Genomic DNA, 20466 nt, shown 5'->3' on the forward strand with positions numbered 1-20466 from the left:
CTGATAAGGGCCTCAGGAATCCACGGCTGCGCGCTGTTGTTCCCCACCTAACCCCCAATCATGTTCGCGACCGTCGATGGAGAAGGCAGGAAATGGATGATGACACCAGAGCCTAGCTCCATAGATTGTCCGGGTTGTTTGGTGAAGATCTTTCTAAGATTGTAAAGCACTGACGCTTCGATACGACAATCTAGGACTCTGGTTACAACACACCGTCTGCCATGGCGTCTGTCTTTACAGACTTTAAGGAAGGCCAGAAGAACGGGTCTGGTCCTCGTTTGGCAGCAGCTCTTACGCCCATCGCAACCTCCGAAAGCCCCGATCGCCTGCTGTCATTCTACAACTTTTCTGACTCTGAACATATTTCGGCAGATCTGCGTTATTCGCTCTTCCAAGCAAACGGCGTGAAACTCCCAAAACAAGAGCAGAATGGCTGGGTTGACATCTTCGCAGCATATTGGAAGGCTGTAGGGGAGATCATCAAGTTCGAGGAGTACAACCCGTCGGCCAGCTGGGTCAAGGTCTTTGATACTTGGAAACATGTGGCAAATGCTCTTATCAGAGGCTACACGAACTTCGGGCTTCAAGCATGGACGGTCCCGTGTCTCTATGTGGTGGGGAAATACTTGAGGGTGTTTGCGATCAAAGCAGATGCCGAGATTTCCTCTAAAGCAGCCATGGGTTTTGGTGACCAGCTCCAAGATGATGTCGCTGCGGACTTCGAGAAGAGTGCGAAGCTCGAGGAGGCCGCCCGGATAATCAATCGGATGTTTACTCTTTGTCTGAGCGACAGGTGTGTAGTTGCACTGGCCCTCTACATTCCTTTTCGCAAATTACTGAGTACGATTCAAGGGCGCCGATTGAAGAATCCCGGAAATGGGGTATCTACAACACCACAAATCTTTTGTTCAAGACATACTTCAAAGTACGTTTGAAGCCCTTTCCGTTCCTGAACGTCGTCTGACAAACCTAGCTCAACTCAGTCGGACTCTCAAAGAACCTTCTCCGCGCTCTTAGCGCTTCATCCGCCGATCTCCCTGAGCTAGAAGCTTTCCCCAAGTCCCACATAGTCACATTTAAGTACTATGTCGGTGTTATTCACTTTCTAGACGAGAATTACGCGGAGGTAAGACGATCATGGACAAATCTCCATTAATATCAAAAACCATTATTCTGATGACCTTCCGCAGGCGGAAGAACACCTGTCATATGCGTGGAAAATGTGCCACAAGGGCGCATTCAAAAACCGAGAGTACGTGAATATTAGCGCATGTCTCTATACTCTCGCTAATTTGTGCAGGCTGATCCTCACATATCTTGTCCCCTGCCACCTCGTCACAACCCATACTTTACCATCCCAAAAACTTCTCGCACCCTTTCCCAGATTGGAGAAACTGTTCCGCCCCTTGTGCGAATATATACGAAAGGGGGATTTGGTTGGATTTGACACAGCCATGTGCGCCGGAGAAGAGGAATTCGTCAAGAGGCGCATCTATCTACCGCTCGAAAGAGGACGCGATATTGCTCTTCGAAATCTGTTCCGAAAGGTTTTCATCGCTGGAGGGTTCGAGGAATCCAAGGACGGCCAGCCTCCCATTCGCCGAACTCGTGTTCCGGTTACCGAGTTCGCAGCAGCGCTGAGGATCGGCACGCATGCGGATGACAGGTCCCGGGTAGACATTGATGAGGTTGAGTGCCTACTATCTAACCTCATATACAAGGTATGCCATTCTTATTCGTCACATGGAGCGCTCACAGACTGATTGAATGTTGCTAGGGACTTATGAAGGGTTACATTGCCCGGGAGCGAGGCATGGTCGTGTTGAGCAAGGGTGGTACCGCCTTCCCAGGAACCGGTGTCTAAGTACTCCACTACACCATTCAAGCATACGATTTAAGCTGCGCTTGAGCCAGAGCCGGGCTAGACCCGAATTTGAGGTCGCCCGACAGGATCTGAAACTCACGGCATCCAAGTGCTTGCCACCGACGAAAGCCTTAAGCTGTATATATACAGCCTATCTCTACGATATCCTTTACGCTGCATGAATAGCCATCCTATGCGACACAATAGGCTATCATCTACAACTAAGTTGTATTACATAGCCACGGCAGGATGGTCACCTCAAGGAAAAGGTGAATATCAACCAGGCTGCACTTCCTGCCGCATGGGTCCGACAGGATTGTTCGGTAATTGACATACATCAGCGGAAGACAGTTTATGGCGAAGCCTACATCATCATTGTATGACTTAGACATGAGATTATGAACAAGAGCATCTATCCATGACGCCTGTACTCCAAATCTTTGCATGCACATATTAGAAGGCATTGACTAAGTTGAGAGGATACCGCATTTTCTTCGCTTTTTATAGAAGTGGCATGAAACAAAGTTACTGTACACTGTGGCCTTCAAGGCGCGAAAAACAAATTGAAATAGAAAGAAGGGTATAGTAGAAAGGCGCGACAAGCAGTCTGGATTTGAAAGGGACTAATAAGTCGATAGATAATTAGGATTTGGAACTAAGCAAGAGAAGGCTTAGCAGTTGTGAGATCATCCTAAGCAAAAGACAAAAGTCAGCTCCATCCATACAAAAGACCGCAGAGAGGACAGTACACACCATATGATTACACATCGCGACAAACAAGTCGAAGAATAACTTCCCACCCTTCTCCATCTCCATTTGCATAGTCCCGCTCCGCTTGAACGTCGACCGGCTCCGGATAATCAGGGCCAGATAATGAGCGCGCAGTTTCGACTCGTTATCCGAGGTGTTGGCGTAGGCGTAGCGAGCGCTGCTCAGGATGGTACTGCACTGGATACCGGAGTGGAGGCCCTGCTTCCGCAAGGCAAGGCGCTTCAAGGGCTCGAGGCCGTACTTTTGCGCGGCGCAGCTGTTAAGCCGCGATGTTAGTCGTCTGGTTGAGTCGGGGGTTAAAGAGCAGACCTACTAAACGGCTGTATCTCTCAGAATCACTGAGCCAGTAGCCTGGTGGAAAATGGTCGCGTTGGTGGTTTGGCCGTCTGTGTCGAGGCCGGTGTTCTCGAGCTCCCATGTATCGCGGTGCCGGTTGTAGATGGCTCGGGGCGTGTAGTCGCCCTTGTAGAGGTATTCGAGGATGCAGGATAGGATCTCAGGCTGCTCGTCCGGCAAGGAGATGCTGATGCGCTTGTGAGGCGATCCTGGCGATGGCGATGGCGATTGCGATTGCGCTCGGCAGCAGGCGGCTGCAAAGAATGGGGATGTGCAGAGGGTGTCTTCGTGGGCGGCGAAGAGGCGCTGTTCTGGGCCGACGGAGATGGTGACTATTGATGTACTTGACGAGCTGGCGTCGTTAGCTTAGCATTCAACTGACTGCGATGGAAAGGAGAGTGGTTTTACTTCTTGTCTGGGGAACTGCCTGTTCTCTGGCGTCGGTCGAGACGTCGCGATGGAGTACTAGGAGAGTCGCGGACGGGCTTCTTCACTCGGTGGGACGCTGTCGCTTTTCCAGCGCGATATCGCGAGGATAAGCTGTCGGTGGGACTCTGGGATGGGCGTCTGATGGAAAGCATGTTTTGGCTGCTACTGCTCTGCTGTTGGGTCAACATCGTTCAAGATGGGCTGAGCGAGTCAATCGAGCTGGAAGAAAATGGTAGGGTCTCAGGGGTTGATGGACTAAAGCTGCAATTACTTGGTCAATGGTGAGACAGCTGACGCATGCTTGTATCTGTACCTGCGTCTGTAAGTACGACGATCAAGGGGATGATACTGATACTGTCGAAAACAGGCGATCCACAGAGCAAGAAGCCCAAGACTCAACTGTCGTTGGAAACCGGTTTCTTTTATGTTCTCTGTGCTGCTGAGTGATTTAGACATCTACAATTCTTAAGACACCAGTCAACATTGTTGGACCTTTCTTTGTGCATCTATCACAAATGTCCCTGTTCGAAGGACCAACTGCAGGCGCGTAAAGACCGGTATTGCACGCGTAAAGTGGTTTTTGAATGCATCGCCAAATGATCGCGCAGTCACGGGATTCTGCTTGTCCAATTAGATGTCAGAAATAGGTAAAGGAGGGTGGGGCACTCGGATCGCCTCGGGAAATTCATTGGATTCCTTGATTAAGACAACAATGGAAAAGTTGATACATCATTCTTGAGAGCAAGCATTATCCTGGCCTAGAGGACTCTTTCTACCTAATAGAATGAGGGGTTCTAGCGGGTGAAACAGACAAATAGCACATTATCTTCCGGTGGCTACGCGATCTCATCCAGGTTTGATAACACCCACCCATATGTGGGGTATATATCTTGAAAGGAATGTCTTCAGCTTCCTGGGAATCGAATATGCAAGGGCTTGCGGTTAGACTTAAACCAAGCTGGGATTATCTGGAGAATATACACATATATGACTTCCCGCATGCCCTCATGACCTTGACACCGAAAACGCCACCATCCTGACATAGTTGACAAACAGAAAAGAAAAATAGAAAATCAGGATTCCTAAGACTCCTCCACATTCTCCATCAAGCCGAGTTGTTGTTCCAGGCGGATGTTGGATGTACCCCTTCTTCACAGGAAGACCTTCCTTGCCTCTCGCGGATGACTCTCATTGGGACAATAAGGACACTTGAATCTTGTGCCTTTGCAAATTCGTTTCAACGACTCCTCTGCAATAACATGACCGCAAGGCATCATCATTGGGGGGTTCTCGTCCGTAGACTGTTCCTTGGATACTGGACAGACGAAGATCGAATGGAAGAGGTAAGAGGGTGGCAGTGGAATTTCGACCTGAATAAGGTATGTCAGTTAGAAGTCCCTACACATGATCGGGTGACGCGGACTGCCGCGACTCGACTTACCGGAAGTTCGTTTTGCGTGGTCCACTCTGTCCTCTTTGCTTTCATAATTGTCTGCAATTTCAACAGAGTGGGTAGTGCTATCGCACCAGCAGTAGCGGCTATGTAGAGTGGCGAATCGGCAGACAGACCCAGCAGTGAGCAGAACTCCCGAGTGAAAGATTGCGCCACATCAGACCATGCCGACGGATTGTCGAAGATATTCCGATAAGGCGACTCTTGGAGGTTTGGAGCAAAGGCCATTGCCCCCATCAGCTGCTGAATCTCCACCAAGTACCTGGGKAGAAAAACATGGAATTCGCGCCTGGCGTACTCTAATGCAGCTTGTGGACCCGCGACAGCAGGGCCCTGTCCGCCATGAAAGAGCCAGACGAACTGTAACCGGCACAGTTCGAATTCAAGGTTACTGCCTCGTGCCTCCAGAGCTTCTTTGTTGTCCCTTGACCACTGTATAGCCGGAAGCAGGTTATTTTTCTCCTTCATCTCCTGTAGTATGTGATACATCATGGCAAATTGTTTCCGCACTTCACCCGAAGGAACATCGTCGATATCGAGAAGACTCGTGGCGTTGTCTGGGCCATCCGTATCCATATCGTTCTCTTGACTCGAAGCTTTCTTTTCGGCTATTTCGGAAAGGAAGGTCGCGGCTACAGAGAACTGTCCCTCTCGTAACAGGTGCATCGCAATCGCGCGGTTGATGAGATACTCTCGAGATGATAACGCATCATGCTCGGTACTTGGAAGTGGTTTATCTCTGAAGAGCTACACACAGTGTCAGTTTCGAGAATACCAGGTATGCTGGAATAACTCGGAGACAAGACCTTATCTAGAGCTTTGCTGTACTTGTTTAGAGCGCTGTGGTGTTCTTTGAGATTGTCATTGATCGAGTCGAATGATGATTTGACGGAATTCTGGAGCTTTGCTAGAGTTATGGATGCTTGACCTGGGTCTATGCAATGATCAGTCAATGAACACCGCCAAACGACCAAAATGGCCGCGAAACCGACGAAGAGGAACGAACCAGAGGCGATAGTCTCGCGCGCTGCTTGAATTAGATCTATCGTGTCTTGTACATTCTTAATATTCTGAGAAGCCTTCAGCCTCTTAGCGAGCCGTTCATGCTCCTTCCGGACAAGGTCCATGACGACTCTGGGGTGACTCGGAGATGGCGCTTGAAGCGGAGTAGAGTGAGTTCCGCTATTCTAGCACCACGACAGCGATAGCCATATGGGTGACTCGGATAGTGCCCAGCTGATGACTTTGGGCGATGTAAGGACAGCCTCTGAGAGGGCAGAATCGAAAATCAGGACCGACAAAGTCAGGTGGAGTTGAGTTGAGGTTCGATAAGCTATCGGCGACCGACAGTTCCATTACGACATGGGACGTGGGACATCACGTGTTCTCCAATAATGCTCTTTTACCCCTCTTTCGGGGGTATTATTTAGATACCTAAGGCCATGGTATGATGCTGTAGGGTTTCAGGAAGTGAATCAAATGGATCTGAGACCTGATACTGTTATTTCAAAATAATTGGAGTAGTCTTCTACTCATATCCGAAACAATAGACGCTAGAGCATTTCCTATTCCGACTAATAGTACGGAGTACCACTAGAGAACCGTTGCAAAATGCCCCCCCATGCGGAGTGGTGGTAGTCCGCTTTAATGCATAGCTCCCTAGCAAAGACAACTTCGAACACTAAAGAAGTACTTTAAAAGCGAAAAGGTTCGCTCCTCCAAATATTCCCATCATCTCTTGGAGTCTATATTTGGGTCTAATGTCGCAAAGACCTTGCTCTAATCATTATTGTGTTTCCTTCTCCGTACGTCTCTACAGAGGATCGCGAATACTTGATTGCTTACGTAAAATGCTTGGTACCGTAGCAAGAGGAATACTGCCAATCGTATTCATGGACACCTAAGGGGAAAGCCTCGCTTACGCTAGCGCAAGTAGTAGGTCTTGGCAAAGGTATATAACCTGCCACTGCCCCCCGTCTCTTTGAACCTTTTCTTCTTTTTTTCTCCATCCTGGTGCACGGGTTTTACACGTGTCAGTGAGGAGACATCCGAGACCGTGTTTTTGCTAGTTGAAAACTACCTAGTTGACCGCTTCAGTTGGTCTTCGGATCGACTGGGAATTTTTGAAAAAAAAGAGTTGCCCTGGCTCCATGTCTTGGTGTCAGTTTTTGAGTTTTCTGCTTGTCAGATGCTCGAAACATTGGTCTTCTTTTCATCACTGTTTGCTTCCCTTGCGGAGGCCTGTGGAGAAGAGATTTACCGATTAGATCGATCGCCGTCGTAAGCCCAGAATAGAAAATGTATTACCTCGTAAAAAATGTACGAAGGACCCCTGAAGGGTATTTTGTTAGCGATATATGAAACTGAGGCACTCGATAGTGGCTGAACACATCGCCCGCCACGCCTCTTGGACTGGGGAGCTGTCTTTCGCATTCCAACAAGACAGCAGTGTCCATCCTGTTCTTCAGCTTCCAGTATTATTATTATTGAGTAACTCCGTAAGGCAGACGCGATTCCAGATCTTGGTTTGGAGTACTCTAAAAAGGTAGACTTGGGCAGTTTAGTAATTTTAATCAGGGGCAGGCACATTCTCTGTAGCCGACTCACCGCTTCCAGGATCCTGTGACGTCGCTGTATAGTTGCGGTCAATTGTCTTCCAGGCAACTCCTCTCTAGGCTCCGTATTTGAACTTCTTCTTCTGACGATGTTACGGCAAATCTATAGAATTTCTACACCCTCTGTCTGAGATTACATATGCTCAGTATCTACTCCGGATATGTCAAGTTCCTCCCTTGCGAGGCCAACAAAAGCTAGGAGACCCCAGGAGGGTCAACATTTATCCCCTCATTTCTGAGCTTGGTCTCAGTAATTTGACCACGTTACATCGACAATTGATTTGAAGGCAGCAGCAAGCAGCTCCGGATATGACACAGTCTTTACCACTAATGCGATAGCTATCACGCTTACAGAATGCCACCGGCTGTTACCAGCGCACAGGCTGCGCCTCCCGTGGCGAACCGACGTGATCCTATGAAACCTTCCATCAACGCTCACGAGAGTCCCTCCTCACATACGAACGGACTCATGGAGGTATCACCGCCGCACGGGCATCAGAAACTCGTGTTCACCGATCCTGTAGCCCTTCGGTACCTGGAGGAGGACCCTGCGACAATTGTGCTGCATCGACGCCTCGCCCTGCAGGGTTACGAGATATACATTGTTGAGCAATGGGCTTGTTCAAGGGTACACCCAACATTTGTAATTACGACGTACACGGGCGATCCTTCGCACAAGGTCGTGGTTGGAGTCCTCAGCGTCCCAACTGACGAAAACATCTGGTCTCCGCGTTTGAAACTGTACTTCAACGCCGTCACGCAATGTCATGCACGAACAAAAGACACACCTCTGGGCACCGTCATGGTAACTGACCTAAGCTCGTTTCCGTCTGCGCTCACCGTTATCCCAGTCCCCGATGGTGACGTACTCCGACACAAGGACGATTTTATTGCCAATGAAAACCTGAAACGGCTTTCCTGCGCCGGCCGGGCCGGCTTAAAGCTACAGCCCCCTTCACCTGCGACCGTGGCAAAGTTTTACCAACTCTATCGGACAAGCGAGCGAGTACCTGTGTATAGTGCTGTAATCGAGCTGGTTAAACAATGCCAGATCGCGCTGACAATGTTTGGCCTATTGGCACCCGAATACGTGGACGGGCTGCTTTGCGATGTCACCGAGACCGCACTCAATGATTGGTGGACCGAGTTCGGGATTGATTTGTACAACCTAGAGCCAAGTGACGGCGTACTGGGACCAACAACTGTAGCCGCTTTGTTGGGCACCTTCATGGGAGCTCGAAATCGACTTCACGCCTTCGGTGCCCCGGTCGGGAAGGACGCCTTCGATTTACGCAGTCTTAAGAGGGCAATTGAGAGCTTTCAGAAGTCGCAGAAGATGGAACGGACACGCAGACTGGACCGGCAAACTCTCGACCGGCTTCACCGGGTAACTGCCAAGGCGGCAAATGCAGAAGGATGGACTGACGCTGTCAAGTCTACGATGGCCGAACTGAGCGGGCATGGGGGTGAGATGGTCATGGGTATGGTACGGGGTCGGGAAAAGGGTGGCATCGCCGATATTGAGACACTGGAGCTGGACAATTTCGCATCGCTAGTGACCGGTGAGAGAGCAAAGTGGTTGTGGAGGGGGAAGCCACGTAAGAGTGGGCTGGGTGATGGCTTCGCTCATGATTCGCCTGCTGCGGAAATGATGTTCAACAGGGATGAACAGGGCAACTATGTGTGGACGAGCCGCAAACGCCATTCGCACGAAGATCTGGCTGGTGACCGATCCTTGCAAGGTTCAGACCGTCCGTGGAGGCAGTCTGAAACGAGGGCCGCCCCGGACGAAAAGGATCAGAACCTGAGTCGCATGGTTCGGAGGGGTGTTAGCGGCAAGGTGTCAGACGCACGAATCGGCTTTGGGAGATTCAAAGAAGCGGTTGGACTGCCCAGCCTTCGATCTCAGCACCACAAGCAGATGAAAGATGGGGCGGAGTTAATGAATGATGCGGCTTACATGCCAGCTATCGAAAGCGATGCGGAGATGCCTGTGCTAAAAACAGAGGCTGATGGTACCCAGACCGATCAGGAAAGCATTTCTGAGCCTCATGACCAGAGACAGTTTGACGCAACAAAGGCAGAGCCACCAGCGAGTACTGGTGGTCTGACAGTCTCCGAATTGAAACCTCCGAAAATCAAAGTTGATTCTCCTCGAGATAATGAGGAAACCGATTCAGCGCGAAAAGCTTCGACAAGTCAGCTGGAAGAGGACGAGTCGGATCTAGGGCGATCCAGGACACGATCGACCGACGCATCTATTAGTCCGGACGAAAATTCTCGATTCGATCTGATGTTATTGCACCGACCGCAGAGTTGCATAGATTTCACCACGACAGATGACTCGGAACGTAGAAGCAATGGTTGGCCTCGCCACCTGTCCTTCAGTATTGTTGAAGACGTGGTACTTGGCTGGGAAAGCCTGGGAGGCCGAGAAGCCCTGCAGCCTAAGCCAGATGCCACTCTAGAGCAAGCCGTTGCGCTTGAAGATACGCTGGCCTCTGACGTACGAATGTTTAATTCCAGAATCGAGGAGCTGAGCCATCACACAGTTCCTTGGGTAGAAAGACAAGTGAACTCGGTGGACGAATTGAACCGGAAGCTCTATGAGTCACACGAGAATTTCAACTCGATCTACCTAGAGCAGGCTGAGAAATATCAGCAAATGAGGGAACGCTCCAGCGAGTTGCTGACGGAGGAGCACACCTACCTTATTGATACTATGAAACGCGTCGAGATGATGGGAGCCAAGCTGGATTATGAGCTCAATGTCCTCGAGTCCAAAGTTGAAGATGTGGAGAGCGGCCTGGCGGAATTCGAGCGACATGTGTTGGAGCTCGAAACCAGGATGAAAGGACTGATCAAGAGGGAGGATGAGAAGCAGAGCAATTCGTGGTTGTCGCGGTTGGGGAGATTTATTGGAATGTCTTCTAGGTGATATGCTTCGATCCTTTCATATCTTTCGTGTTAAGCGTGATATCCCTGTATTTTTATATACCAATTCTAGTGTACATAGTGTGAATAGAGGCTCGGTGTCCATATCAGACGCACTGCAAAAAGGCACGACTCGAAAACAAAGACAGTAATGGTCGAGAACGCGACCAGAGCGTCTCCATAATAGAAAACTGCCAGAGCCGAGTGAATCTCGTATCCTATTGAGTAAGAGTCTTCATGGCAAACTCAACATGGATATCATCCTGAATCCGTGCGATCGCAAGCAAGCAAAATGTTGAGAGAATCCACGCCCAGCATGAAAATATGACCTCCCGGCGAAACAGGAAGAGGTTGTAAGACCACCGGTTCCAAACAAATCGGTCGATGCGTGCAACATGCCCTTTCCAGACAAGACCAGCGAGTAAAGCCCGCGTATCTTTTTTACATGCCGAATCCAGGAGCGCCCTGCTTCTGGGCCGCCTCGCCCTGCATCTTCTCACTGACCTTGATGTTGACTTCGAAGAACTTGGAGACGCAGCGGTCGAGGCAGACAGACTCGCCCTTGTTCAGGTCGCCTTCGCGGTAGTCGTTGGGAATGCACTTCTTCTGGCAGGACTCGGTGAGACTGAGATTGAATATGGCGTTAGACTGGTTATAAAATGCGGGATGAGAGTAAGGCCACGGTACTGTCGTGGGCAGTGGTATAGCTAAGGAAGAGACTGATGCGTCTTACCGGTTGAACATATCGGAGACCATCTCGACTTCTGTCTCTGCGGCAGCGATCTTCTCTGCCGAGGACATCTTGGGGGGACCACCGAAGAGGAAAGACATGGTGATGGAATTTTATGGAAGAAGATTGACCGAGTTATGTGATCGGATATCTGTGAAGCGGTTAGCAATCGTCAATAACGTCTGGATCAGAAAGCGAGCTATTGTACTGACTATGTAGGACGTGGAGTCTGGTGATGAATGGTAGCTCAAATTGATTCTGATGAGATATGTATGATATTGCGGCCCGGACGGAGTTGCTGCTATGAGGCCGGGAGCTAGGACCGTTTTTTCCCACCGCCTTCCATAAATTCATGACCTTCTCAGTGACCACAATTTTCTTCTCTTCTCTTTCCCATCCTTACCGTGATGTGACTGTAGTTTTTCTCTTTAATATGCACTCAATTCGCCCCCGGTGGGCTTCACAATTCTGCTCCAAGAGTTCCCGATTTAGGTAAGAAGCTTATTTTCTTTCTTTCTTGACTATTTCCCCATCAATTGAATGATGAGACAAACATTCCTTTCCAGAACCGCTGCAGATGATGCTTGTTTCAAGCACTTGATCGCACCGGAGTCATTTCTTTTACCTGATTCAATGCCCATTCATATATTTTCTTCCGAGAAGAGCATTGTATTGCTTGAGTTGGTTGGCTAATACGAGCAATTTATCAGTGCAGGATCGCCGTTTACTTCCAGTAACCATCGTACTTCTCGCATAGCAGATAGTTTACTTGGAACAATCAAACCGGTCTCATCTTCATCTATACGTACAAGGCATAGCAGCAGCGCAGCCTCCCCCGATAAAGCATTCAGACTCCGGCTTGAGGAGGTCAAAAATGCCTGTTCTGACCCATATCCCCGTCTCCCAAGTGACAATCGGTCGCTGAGCTGTGCGGCATTTCGTGATCGATATAGCCACCTTGCCAGCAACCAAACAGTAGAAGATGACACTGTCGTTGTCAATGGTAGGTTGCCGCTGTTCTGGCCCTACTCGGTTGTCCTCTGTACTTAGATTTGTAGGAAGAATTCGTGCCTATAGACTGGCCGGGAGCAAATTGATATTCTTCGATATCTTCCAGGATGGGTACAAGGTCCAGGTCATGTGCAACATTCGCAAGCTGGACGGAGTAGCCCCCGATTCGTTCAAGAGATTCTACCGCCTCCTTCGCCGCGGCGATGCTTTCTGTATGTTGTGCCATATAGCCATCCCCAGCATGACTACCCGAGACTGAACGATCTTCCATAGCCGTAACAGGTAAACCTCACCGCACAGGAACCGGAGAGCTCACTCTTCTTGCAACTGAGCTTCCTCGGCTGCTGTCGCCTTGCCTGCACGATGTCCCCGTCGACGCCGAGGAGCATGAGACATCTCCGTATCCACGCCATGTCCAGTTCCTTGCCGACCGGAAGGCGGCCGATATTATCCGAGCGCGATCAGCTATCATCCAGTTTCTGCGACAGTTCTTTCTCGACAGATCGTTTATGGAAGTCAGCACTCCTATCATTGGCTCGATAGCTGGCGGAGCGATAGCCCGCCCGTTTCAAACTTCTGCTACCGAATTTCCCGACAGGCAGCTGTCTCTGAGAATCGCGCCAGAGCTATGGCTGAAGCGCTTAGTCGTCGGTGGGTTCGACAAAGTGTTCGAGATTGGCCCATCATTTCGGAACGAAGGTAAGTCAAGGTCCATGCTTGATCGTAGTTCGAAGTCTTGAGATGACTGACTGACATGCTGGGACAGGCCTGGACAAAACTCATAATCCCGAATTCACAACATGTGAATTCTACCATGCATACGCCAACCTGGAAGATCTGATGTCCATTACAGAGAACCTCCTATCAGGCATGGCGGCACATATTCAAGAGTTCAACAAGAACGCTAGTCTGAAACCACCAGAAGTCGACTTCTCGGCTCCCTTCCGTCGAGTAGATTTTACCACCGGCATTGAAGACAAGATCGGTCGTAAACTCCCCGACCTCACCACGCCAGATGCCCTAGACCAAATCAATCAGCTGTTCAGAGATCTTTCCCTTCCTATTCCCAAGGATCCCACTCTGCCCCGTCTTCTGGACGAGCTCTGCAGCACCTACCTTGAACCCGATTGCATCAACCCGACCTTTATCATCAACCCTCCCGAGTGTCTCTCCCCACTGTCAAAGTCCTTCATCCACCCCTCCAATAAGCAGCGTGTCGCGGCGCGCGCGGAGCTCTTCATCGACGGACGGGAGATCGTTAATACCTACGAAGAGGAGAACTCTCCATTTGAGCAAAGACGGAAATTCGAGGATCAAGTCCGCTACAATAAAGGCACCGATGAGCCCGCGGAGATTGATGAGAGCTACCTTGAAGCGTTGGAGTGGGGGCTCCCTTCTACCGGTGGCTGGGGCTGCGGCATTGATCGCCTCTGCATGCTCTTCACGGGCGCTAAGAGGATCGGGGATGTCCTTCCTTTTGGGAATCTCCGCACCGTAACCCGTCGCCATGATGGTCTGTCGAGGGCTACCGATTGAGGGACTTGATAATGGCTGTATGATATTTCTCTGCTTAGATACCTGTACCATATTACGACTGCAGAACCTCCAACTCTTTAACTTCTATCTTCTGTATAAGAAGTTTTAAGATCCGCGCATTGACATCAAAGATACCAAAATTTGCTGCATCGCGGATATTAGGGCTGAGAGACTGGTCCATGATACCCACTGTCACTGCATCACAAGTAGAGGACCAGCAAAAGAATCACCAAGGGCAACAGCCACAGTATTCTACCTCATTAAAAATCGCGTCATATATAGGGCCGTTGATATGCTCACCCACTTAGATACAATAAACTTTATCGCCCACGGGATAGTACAGCGATCAATTGGGAAATTGTTCCTGTCGCGAAGGAGATGATAGCATGGGATGCAATTACTGTAGATGGCCCCAGTAAGTACATCAGGTTCGGACACGGTTGCCGGAGCCCCAGAATGTATTCGTGCGTGTTGTTCAGCGTCAGCCGGGTCATCCCATATTCGAAATTGGTTCAGCATGTTTCGGAAGTACCGCCAGCGTTGTGGCGAATGTAAAAATCCCCTGACAATGGCATCGGCCATCAAATAGTGCGCCTGCTGCAGCCAGCGGCATTCATATTGCGGGTCCCCTCTGTCGTCCGCCACTACAAGTCACTGAAACCTCGGCCTCCCCGCTCCATGCTCTTCGCGATCGCGGCAGCCATGGTGTCTGCCTCGTCATCCGCTCGCTGTAGTAATCGTCAAGCAGGGGGCTAAACGAAAGGTGGCAGAGGAGGCGCACCACGCGCCAGTCGAGGTGCGCCTGGCTGTCACCGCCAGGGGCACCAGCAGAAACTAGAGACATTACGTCCTTGGAAGTCTTCTTTCTCAGGAAAGAAGAGCATTGTTGGCTATCGGCCGACGATTTTGCAGGTATAGGCTGCCCGATTTTAGTGAGCTTTGGAACCTTCTTCCTGAGGAGTGGCCAACTTGCGGGTTAGAAGCTGGTCGATATCTGCGGGAGCTATTTCGTGTTCACGAGATGGGACTTTAACGGTAAGGGTTTAGATGTCCGGAAAGTAGGTGAGCCGGACAGCACTCCCACGCTCGTGACGGTTGGCCTCAATGAGATCAAAGTCTCTCCTGGCCACATGCTTCAACGAGATATATTGGCTGACCTGCGGAGAGCTTAGTAGAATGCTGGTTTAGACTCTTGAGAGCTTCCTGCACGACCAGGGGAGCCCCAGTGATACGGACTAGCGCATCATCACTGTACTTGGACATAACCACCTTGAACCGCCTCAGGTACCCTTTTCGCTCGATCTCCTCTTGTCGGATAGTTGATTGACTCCCACTTCTCAATAGTGATCGCGTTCTTTCTTAATTACCGAGGGTTCTAGATCGTTGTCGAAGCGCACGCATAAGGGGCTCGTGAGACTGCCCGTAATTGACAGGCGATAAAAGGTAGAATGCTGTCAGAAGCTCGTCCTTGGATGAAATCGGCTCCTGGTCAATCTGAAGGCCAGCCTGTTGTTGAATCCATTCAACGAGTGAATCCGGGATCTCATGCCATTCTGAAATATTGTCCCAATCAGACGGAAGCTCTGACAGAAGCTGAAGCTGAGTTGTATTGCGAATATTAGTGCTACCTACATGGACTTGTCCGGCAGCCTCGAGTTAACCTGACTCGAGGCTATGGCGAGATCGCCGATGTTCCTGTTTAGATATTAGTGGTGGAACGGCTACGAGGTCTCGGTAGAGCACATACTTCTTGTATGGTGTCCTCTTATCAGTTGTGTTAAGGATTGTTGTGTGAGCGCCCCCACCATTCCAGCGTCTCCTTGTCCCAGGGTCGAGTCAGGAGAATTGTGACGGCCTTCGGAGGGGCAATTGGCCGAGTCCACTACACGCATGCCAGTCGATACGCGATTCTGGCTCTTCAACATTGAAGTTCACCTTCATCGCGTCACCAGGCTTAGGTCGAGGCAGAACTCATCGGGGAGTTCAAGGAATCCAATATACTGACGTGAGCCCGCCCGTGGTATCTCAATCACTTTCAGGGTTGCGAGAGTCCGCAAGGGACTTCATCAGCCCCGCCACGTACTCGTGCTCGTAGATCAGCCCGTGGCCAAGGAGAGTCACGTACTCCTCCCAGCTGATAAAGCTCGGCTTCGTCGAGGTTACGACTGGACGATTTTCTTGATTGGGGTAGTCTCCAATCTGGAGAAAGACTTTGTTCGGGTGCCCCGGATACCAAGCGTCCTTTGTCATCTGTGTCGAAGTCCTTCCGGGAGAGCTTTCTAGGAAACGAACTATTTTCAGGCGAGTATGGTTCGTAAAGGCCAAGGGCCAAGGGTCACTGTATCTTTGCTGCTATCATTGGGAGAGCATCGGTTACGTCTGCTGTGCTGCCATATTTTGTGATTCGCAGCATAAGTAGCTGGGCCTCGTTTGACATAGCCGCTCTTCCTGGCAGCAGGAGAGGAGACAACGGCTGCCGGAGCACGCATCTTATTTGGGATCTCAGCGCGCGAAGCTGGTGGCTGCGCAGGTTTCTCACCTGCAGCCCTGGTGCCGATTGGCCAGTACTTAACGGGAAGACCATCCTCGATGGCCCGAAGACCACCCCGTTGGAGCATAGGACTACTTAAATCAGCCAAGAACGAAGTTCGAAAGAGAAGAAAGGACATACATATCAAACTCGCTGTCCCACTCAGCATTCTTGCCAAGATAGAAGTCGCACTGAGAGCCTTTTCCATATGTCTGAGCGTCAAGCTTATTGAACCCAAACCGCGCCCCTTAACCGGTAACTGCTGCCTGTCCATTCTGTGTGTACCCCAAGCGGCCACTGCGACAGGTTTTCCAATCCAGGTCCTTGCTCTTATAACAGAAGTAAAGATTTTCAATCTCGTTCAGTAACTCCGTCCCGGCATCACCGTAAGACATCTTCAGGCAGACCGCCTGGAACATCTGATCCCAACAAGACCAGAAAGGGAAGAGCGCAGATAGGTTCTGAAAGAGGCCATCCCCCTCGGTGAACCGACGAAAGCTGTGTTTGTATTGCTCTATAGCGCGATAGAGACCGCTCAAGAAGTTGTACGAGACTATGATAATGTCCATTTCCAGACGAGTGCACTTGCTGGGGTGCAGACAGCCACCAGCGCCTGCCTGGTGATTATTAAAGATGACTCCAGACATCTCATGCGCAGATTGGAGTCAATGCAGATCTCCTAACAGCCGCTGCTGTGACGGGCCATGTCCCTCAGGAACGCGCAATGGGCCATTGATTCGGCCGACCTCACGAAAGAACAGCCGAGGAGCGCAGGTTAAGAAAGCCAACTACGAATGTCTGTACGAATGCGGGGGAGTTCTTCACCAACTTGTATTCGAGGCTCCAAGATCGAGCGGATCGTGATAGGGGCGACTGAAGATTTTCCGAAGGGCTAGGCCATAGCAAGTCACGTACCGGTTGATTTTTCTATCTGGAGGGGTAATTGTGATGCGACGTCCGAGGCTTCTTCAGGAGTATCCTGGGACTCAGCATGAGTACATGTTCGAGTACCCGAAATGACAGAGGACCGGTCTGACCAACACTAGAAGGATCATAGATTGTACGGTTTGTGTTGATGTGTGTTGATGAGTATGAGTATAAGGGCATTTTCAGCTGCATTAGCCTCATTATGAACCCAAGGTCTGTGGACATGTATGGAATTCTCAACCTGGTCGTTGAGTCAGTCAACGGGCTTCGGTTTCAAGGTCTCCATGGCCAGGTCCGGACGCAACGTCGAGATCGCTGAACCGTCCAGGGTGTAGTATTCTGCGTTCTCCACTGGCGGTGTTTGTCTACCCTAAGCACATATCGGATCACCGGACTCATTTTGAATTAGTGGGCTTGTTCAGCGATACTGTATTCTCGAGATTTGACGACTGCCTTGACAGCACCATCGCCGCCGACGAGCCACTTCTATTGAGGGCAAAACACTCGACCGGCGTGCTGGTGCTTAGTCCTGTCAGGCATGGTAGGAAGACGATAAACGCGACAAGCCACAAATTCATATCGTCTCTTAAGCGGTTTCGAGACTCGGACCGGCCAGATTCAATGATGAGGGTGTTCACTGAGTGGCCGGCAGGTTTGATCATGTCGTCTGCCTGTTGGGAACCACCGTATGGGCAGGGAAGCGTTGATGAGACCGGTATACAGGGCGTTAAATCGATATTATTTGAAGAATGCAGCCCTGAACAAATTTGATAGCCGGCAATATCAATAGAATCAGAACTCCGGGAAGAAGGTGGCATTGGAGCAGTAGCAGTAATAATGTACTGGAGTCCTGGGAAGACCTGCCTGGCAAGACGTTAGCCATGCGAATATGAGAGCCTTTGAACTAACGACATACCAGAGACAATCCGAATCTTCCGGGTCCGAAGGCTGCTTCGCGGTCGTTAACTACGGCCGCGAAGAAAAAGAAAAGCACTGCCGAAGGGATAGCCTTGTATTAGATGCTACCTGATTGTGCCAAATAGATCATTCTACTATGAAGATTTTGGTGGCAGTGGAAGAAGAAATGATGAAGGACCAGTAGTAAAATGTGAAGGTGAGAAGCAAGCCATGTTTATCTCACATGTGAATACTCTGGAATGGGCCGTCTTGTTATCTATATGTAAATAAGCCCTAGGAAAAGATTCAAGATTGGGAGAGGTTAGGGCGGTTTATATGCTGCGGGATCTTCCGAATTCGTCAACCTGAAGTGAATGTAGATAATCCTAGCATTCACTGCTGTGGCAATCCCTCCACGCATGAAGCAAAGGCGTATGTATGATGCAAACAGAAAGCAAACAGGCCCACGCCATGCCAAATATGCTGTAAGATGCCGGGGTATTTACAAAGACCAAGATATAAAAGTGATGAATGGAATCAAAGGACAGATATGGGATGTCTATAGAACTGGGCTCTCCCAAGAGTCGCGTTTGATCTTCATCAAAGCTGACTGCTTGTGGGGAAAAGTAACCTCTCCTTCTTTGTAGAATCCCGAGTTTTGAAGGTATTGAATGACCCTGTTGCATGTCAGCAAAGCTCTTGCAGCCCAGGAAATGGGATTGAAGCTTACTTCTCATTATCCACCCGTGGCTCCAGCATGACTGTCTGCGTGCGCGGATCCGCAAGCCAGCAGTAATGGACCAATGCACTGAGCCAGATGGCGACCCGGTGCGACCCACGGTATTCCTGCTCTCCCACCAGTAAGTGAATTCCCCGGTCGTAATTGTCCGCCCCTCCGATAAGCGGTCCCAAGCGATCCTCCTTGACCCAGTAGATTTCAAAGTACCCAAACGGCTTGCCGTCCCAGCATCCAATGACGGGAAAGCTGTGACGGCTGGTAAGATTATTGCGAAGGAATTCCTCCTGTTTTGAGATCGGACCGCCCTCTCCCCAGGCTGCATTCACGCGCGGGTCATTCATCCACTTGTGCAGCAGGTCTAGGTCAGACGGCGTGTTCTTCTGAGGTTGCTCAATGTTGCTCATCGAGTGACTATGACCATGGCCCCGATCGCGCATCGCAGACGAGGATAGAATCGGTACGCGGAATGACAGGTATTGCCCGACGCTGGGAATGAACCGGATGTAGAACACTTCTCCCTGATGGGGCGGCTTAGGTCTGACGGGGTGCCGTAGCCCGTTTGTGAACGTGTACTGAGTTGGTGGCGGAGGAAAGTATGTCGGAAGGTGACTGCTAGAAGCAAACGGGCCCTCATTGGGCAAGTGTAGTGGGAAGTCCTTCCCCGCAGGGGAAGCCGGAGACTCAGTTGACAGCGGGCTCTCGCGCGATGGTGACGCAAATCTGGGAGAGAGAAAAGGCGATGCCGGGGCAGATTGCAGTGGGTTTGCAGGGACCAGGGTGAAGACAAACAGGCGGGGGTCAATCTGCCAGAAACTGCGTCGGCTCACGAACATCCGTGACCAGGCCCCGGATTCTCGCGTCTCGCTTGGCTCAAGCCCAACGGAAGATTCCTCCGATGCAATGAGTCCCATGCGCTCCAGCTTCTGCAGCAGGTTGCGTCCCTTGAAGATCCCCTCTCTCTTGAGATGAATGCGCCATTCTCCCTTCGGTTTGCCTGTGAGCGGTGTACGAGCTGCAGCGTCCGTCTGCAAGTGGAGGTCTGGCTCGGGCTCGTGGAAGTACCAGTACAGGCTCACCCAGATCATCATCGCAATCTGACGAGTCGGAGAGGTAGGAGGTTTGAAGTCAGTACTGGGCGGATTGACGATAAACGAAATGTAAAAACAGTCATCGGACAATGTTGGTGTTGTGAAGCGAGCGGTGCGTTGCTTCTCCTCTGCCTCTCCCGGTGCATATCGGGAGCGACCGCGCTCTTCTTCCGGGGGCACGGGATCCTGCGTGGCCTGCTCAGTGTTTTGGTTGGTATAGAGAACAATTGTCCACCCGGGAGGAATTGTGGAGTCTTTCAAGTGCATGTCATTGGATTTGAAGTTGACGCCGCCAAACACAGGCGTCACCGTGTAGCTTTGGCCGTTGGGCAAACGGCAGATAGCGTTACGCATGGTGAGGGAGGGCGGACGGCCTATTGTTTGGAGGAGGGAAAGACGAAAAGACGCAGGGCTCAGAGGATCAGGCAAACATGAGGAGAAAAGATTAAATAGAATATGGAGACGAGGGTGGATACATGAGCCGACGGAAATCCCACAGTGGAAGTGGGATGACTTTCCTGTCTTTGCCGCTCATCGATGACGAAGGGACCCGCTCCCGTTATCAATCTTATCGCCCTCGGCATGTTGACTGTGGACATCTCCATC

At 50.5% G+C, this 20466-nt stretch overlaps 8 protein-coding genes across 8 annotated transcripts; 3 read left to right on the forward strand and 5 right to left on the reverse strand.

Annotated features, from left to right (window-relative positions):
• Positions 1-221: 221 nt before the first annotated feature.
• csn12 lies at positions 222-1864 on the forward strand (the record flags this gene model as incomplete). The annotated part of the gene is made up of 6 exons (XM_043299272.1): positions 222-793; positions 853-925; positions 974-1126; positions 1191-1252; positions 1301-1721; positions 1778-1864. 6 exons carry the CDS (start codon positions 222-224, stop codon positions 1862-1864), a joined length of 1368 nt encoding a protein of 455 aa, XP_043155207.1.
• A 655-nt stretch (positions 1865-2519) lies between these two features.
• Positions 2520-3588, reverse strand: Asppvi_003308 (uncharacterized protein; the record flags this gene model as incomplete). Its single annotated transcript, XM_043299273.1, has 4 exons — positions 2520-2555; positions 2618-2891; positions 2949-3323; positions 3380-3588. The coding sequence occupies 4 exons, from the start codon at positions 3586-3588 to the stop codon at positions 2520-2522; spliced, it is 894 nt and encodes a 297-aa protein (XP_043155208.1).
• Positions 3589-4551: 963 nt separating this feature from the next.
• Positions 4552-5980, reverse strand: Asppvi_003309 (ubiquitin-protein ligase RMD5; the record flags this gene model as incomplete). The annotated part of the gene is made up of 4 exons (XM_043299274.1): positions 4552-4770; positions 4842-5600; positions 5660-5787; positions 5860-5980. 4 exons carry the CDS (start codon positions 5978-5980, stop codon positions 4552-4554), a joined length of 1227 nt encoding a protein of 408 aa, XP_043155209.1.
• Positions 5981-7823: 1843 nt separating this feature from the next.
• Asppvi_003310 (putative Sin3 complex subunit (Stb2)) lies at positions 7824-10406 on the forward strand (the record flags this gene model as incomplete). Its single annotated transcript, XM_043299275.1, has 1 exon — positions 7824-10406. One exon carries the CDS (start codon positions 7824-7826, stop codon positions 10404-10406), a length of 2583 nt encoding a protein of 860 aa, XP_043155210.1.
• A 437-nt stretch (positions 10407-10843) lies between these two features.
• Asppvi_003311 (Tim10/DDP family zinc finger protein) lies at positions 10844-11233 on the reverse strand (the record flags this gene model as incomplete). The annotated part of the gene is made up of 2 exons (XM_043299276.1): positions 10844-11027; positions 11136-11233. 2 exons carry the CDS (start codon positions 11231-11233, stop codon positions 10844-10846), a joined length of 282 nt encoding a protein of 93 aa, XP_043155211.1.
• Positions 11234-12114: 881 nt separating this feature from the next.
• On the forward strand, positions 12115-13679 carry Asppvi_003312 (putative lysyl-tRNA synthetase; the record flags this gene model as incomplete). The annotated part of the gene is made up of 4 exons (XM_043299277.1): positions 12115-12135; positions 12250-12355; positions 12417-12842; positions 12910-13679. 4 exons carry the CDS (start codon positions 12115-12117, stop codon positions 13677-13679), a joined length of 1323 nt encoding a protein of 440 aa, XP_043155212.1.
• Positions 13680-15704: 2025 nt separating this feature from the next.
• Positions 15705-16856, reverse strand: Asppvi_003313 (uncharacterized protein; the record flags this gene model as incomplete). The annotated part of the gene is made up of 4 exons (XM_043299278.1): positions 15705-15958; positions 16057-16301; positions 16351-16408; positions 16463-16856. The coding sequence occupies 4 exons, from the start codon at positions 16854-16856 to the stop codon at positions 15705-15707; spliced, it is 951 nt and encodes a 316-aa protein (XP_043155213.1).
• A 1736-nt stretch (positions 16857-18592) lies between these two features.
• On the reverse strand, positions 18593-20214 carry Asppvi_003314 (GNAT family N-acetyltransferase; the record flags this gene model as incomplete). Its single annotated transcript, XM_043299279.1, has 2 exons — positions 18593-18710; positions 18764-20214. The coding sequence occupies 2 exons, from the start codon at positions 20212-20214 to the stop codon at positions 18593-18595; spliced, it is 1569 nt and encodes a 522-aa protein (XP_043155214.1).
• Between the last annotated feature and the right edge of the window lie 252 nt (positions 20215-20466).

Source organism: Aspergillus pseudoviridinutans, assembly GCF_018340605.1.
Source record: "Aspergillus pseudoviridinutans IFM 55266 DNA, scaffold_2, whole genome shotgun sequence".
NCBI lineage: Eukaryota > Fungi > Ascomycota > Eurotiomycetes > Eurotiales > Aspergillaceae > Aspergillus > Aspergillus pseudoviridinutans.